Here is a 2191-nt window from a genome sequence, read left to right on the forward strand (position 1 = left end):
TTCCAGTCCTTGCAATGCGGTCTGTATGGCATACTGATATGCCTCGCTTGCTGATGACAATCCGAAAATCAGTCTCTTATAACGCATCACACCACGATGCGTCACGAATGTCGTTATATCTCGTGAGGTCTCTTCGAGTTCAATTTGGTGGTATCCCCACTTTAGATCCAGCTTAGAGAATACCGCGGCACCGTTGAGTGCGGTAAGGGTCTCGTCTAGGGTGGGGATCGGGTGGCGCTCTCTTTTCACCGCTAGATTGGCTTTTCGCATATCTACACAGACTCATATGTCCCCATTTGGTTTTGGAACTACCACAAGCGGGCTCGCCCACGATGTCGGGCCTGACACAGGCTCGATGATGTCCATGTCGATTAGCTCTTGAAGTTTTTGGTCCACCTTTTCACGGAGGTGAAACGGTATCCGACGGGCTGGCTGAGCAATAGGGGCTATGTCCGGATCAACATGTACACGCACCTTGTATTCGGTGAGCTTGCCGAAACCGGCAAAAACTTCTGGATATTGACGCTGGAGGTCATCGACGTGGTGGCTGGCAAGATGAGCGTCAATGTGAATGGCGCTGGCGTTGTGATTTGTCTCTTGTACACTCTCGTCTCCGACTCGAATTAGCTGTAGCGCTGCGGCTGTGTCTCGCCCAAGAAGACATCCACTGCTTCCGTGCACGACAACGAATCGTGCTGTCGTGGAAAGTTGAGTCGAGCACGAAGTCCTAGCGCTGAATTCCCCAATCACTGGCAATGGGGTTGTAGCACCGTACGGAAACAGGCGAATATGAGTGGGGGTCAACCGCAGATCAGTCGGTGATGCGCGGCCTCTCATCCACTCATATGTGCGGGCGTCTATTATATTTACCGACGCTCCGGTGTCGACCAGCATGTCGATTTCGATGTCCGCTATTTTGACGCGGGTCTTGTTTCGCGACTGCCCAATGGTGAAGAGACGGTGGGTGTCCGTGGCAGGCGTTTCACCAGTCTCACTGCCGTTGTCGTGGTGGTTGGCGATCTCGTCGTCGAATGGCTGGAAATTACTGAGTTCTTCAGCCACTGAATTCACGCCTTTCGAGCTGCTGCTGCGACAAACTCGAGCATAGTGTCCGATTTTATGACACTTTCTGCACTCCTGTCCTCTAGCTGGGCACTGTTGATCTGGAGGTTGATGTCCGTTGGTCCCACAGTTAGAACACGGTCCAAAGTTGGATTGGCGCGAGTATTGTGGCGCGTATAATCCTCTTCCTCCTCCTTTGCGGTGTCGACCGCGATTTGAGAACCGCCGACCACGCCTGTCATTAGGCGCTCGATAGCTCTGTCTAGTAGTCACTTCGTCTACGTGTTCAGTGGAGGGGGTCGAGTTCTTCATCTCCATCGCCGAGGCTTGGCGATCGGCTGCTTCCGCAGCACGAGCGATAGAGAGAAGACCAGTCAGCTTAAGGTCCGGCTCTCTCAGCAGTCGACGGCGTAGCGACTTGGAGTTGCATTTGTCAATGAACTGATCTCGAATGTGGTCGTCCTCGTTGGCACCGAATTCGCACGTGGAGGAGAGCGTCTTAAGCCTCATGTAGTACTCATCAACAGACTCGCTGTCACGTTGCTCACATTGGCGGAATGAGTGTCTCTCGAATGCAACGTTTTTCTTTGGCACAAAATAGCCAGTCAAGGCTGACATAGCAGAGTTGTAAGATGTTCCCCCATTCAGCGTGGCAAAAAGCTGCTGCACATCTGGTCCGACGCAGTGAAGAAGAATTGCCCGTTTTGCTGCATCTTCTGTGACTCCCGTAGCGGCAATGTAGTACTCGAATGCCATCTTCCACTTCGACCAAGCATGCGATGCTCTGGCCGAAATATCGAAGGGTGCAGGCGGAGTAAGCATCCTCGTCGCCATTTTTATGTTTTTATGTGTGTGAGGATGAAGTCGGACTCTAAGACTCAGTGAGAAAATGAAGGAGGCATGACTGCTTTGCTCTGGAGTCAAAACGCAAGTGTGCTTTATTCATTGTTCTCCAGTATATCAATCCAACACATGTACATTTGATGTATCACTGTACACTATATCTACAAAACATGACCCGGTGACTTTCCGGTGTTGTTTACAATATATTGCTGATATGGTGTGATGAGGTGATGATGAATGACGGGGAGAGCGGAAAGGAAGTAGGAACAGAAAGTAGCTGTCGGCG

General features: G+C 51.3%; 1 protein-coding gene across 1 annotated transcript; it reads right to left on the bottom strand.

Moving 5' to 3' along the window:
• Positions 1-282: 282 nt before the first annotated feature.
• LOC139733426 (uncharacterized) lies at positions 283-1896 on the bottom strand. Its single transcript, XM_071644245.1, has one exon. The coding sequence runs from the start codon at positions 1894-1896 to the stop codon at positions 283-285; it is 1614 nt and encodes a 537-aa protein (XP_071500346.1).
• Positions 1897-2191: the final 295 nt, after the last annotated feature.

The sequence above is a fragment of the Diadema antillarum genome, unplaced genomic scaffold (genome assembly GCF_040938485.1).
Source record: "Diadema antillarum isolate AM-2024a unplaced genomic scaffold, OU_Dant_1.0 seq00000475_RagTag, whole genome shotgun sequence".
Taxonomy (NCBI): Eukaryota; Metazoa; Echinodermata; class Echinoidea; order Diadematoida; family Diadematidae; genus Diadema; species Diadema antillarum.

Coding starts and splice junctions, on each gene's coding strand:
- LOC139733426 (XM_071644245.1), bottom strand. CDS start 1,896: ATGGCGACGAGGATGCTTACTCCGCCTGCACCCTTCGATATTTCGGCC.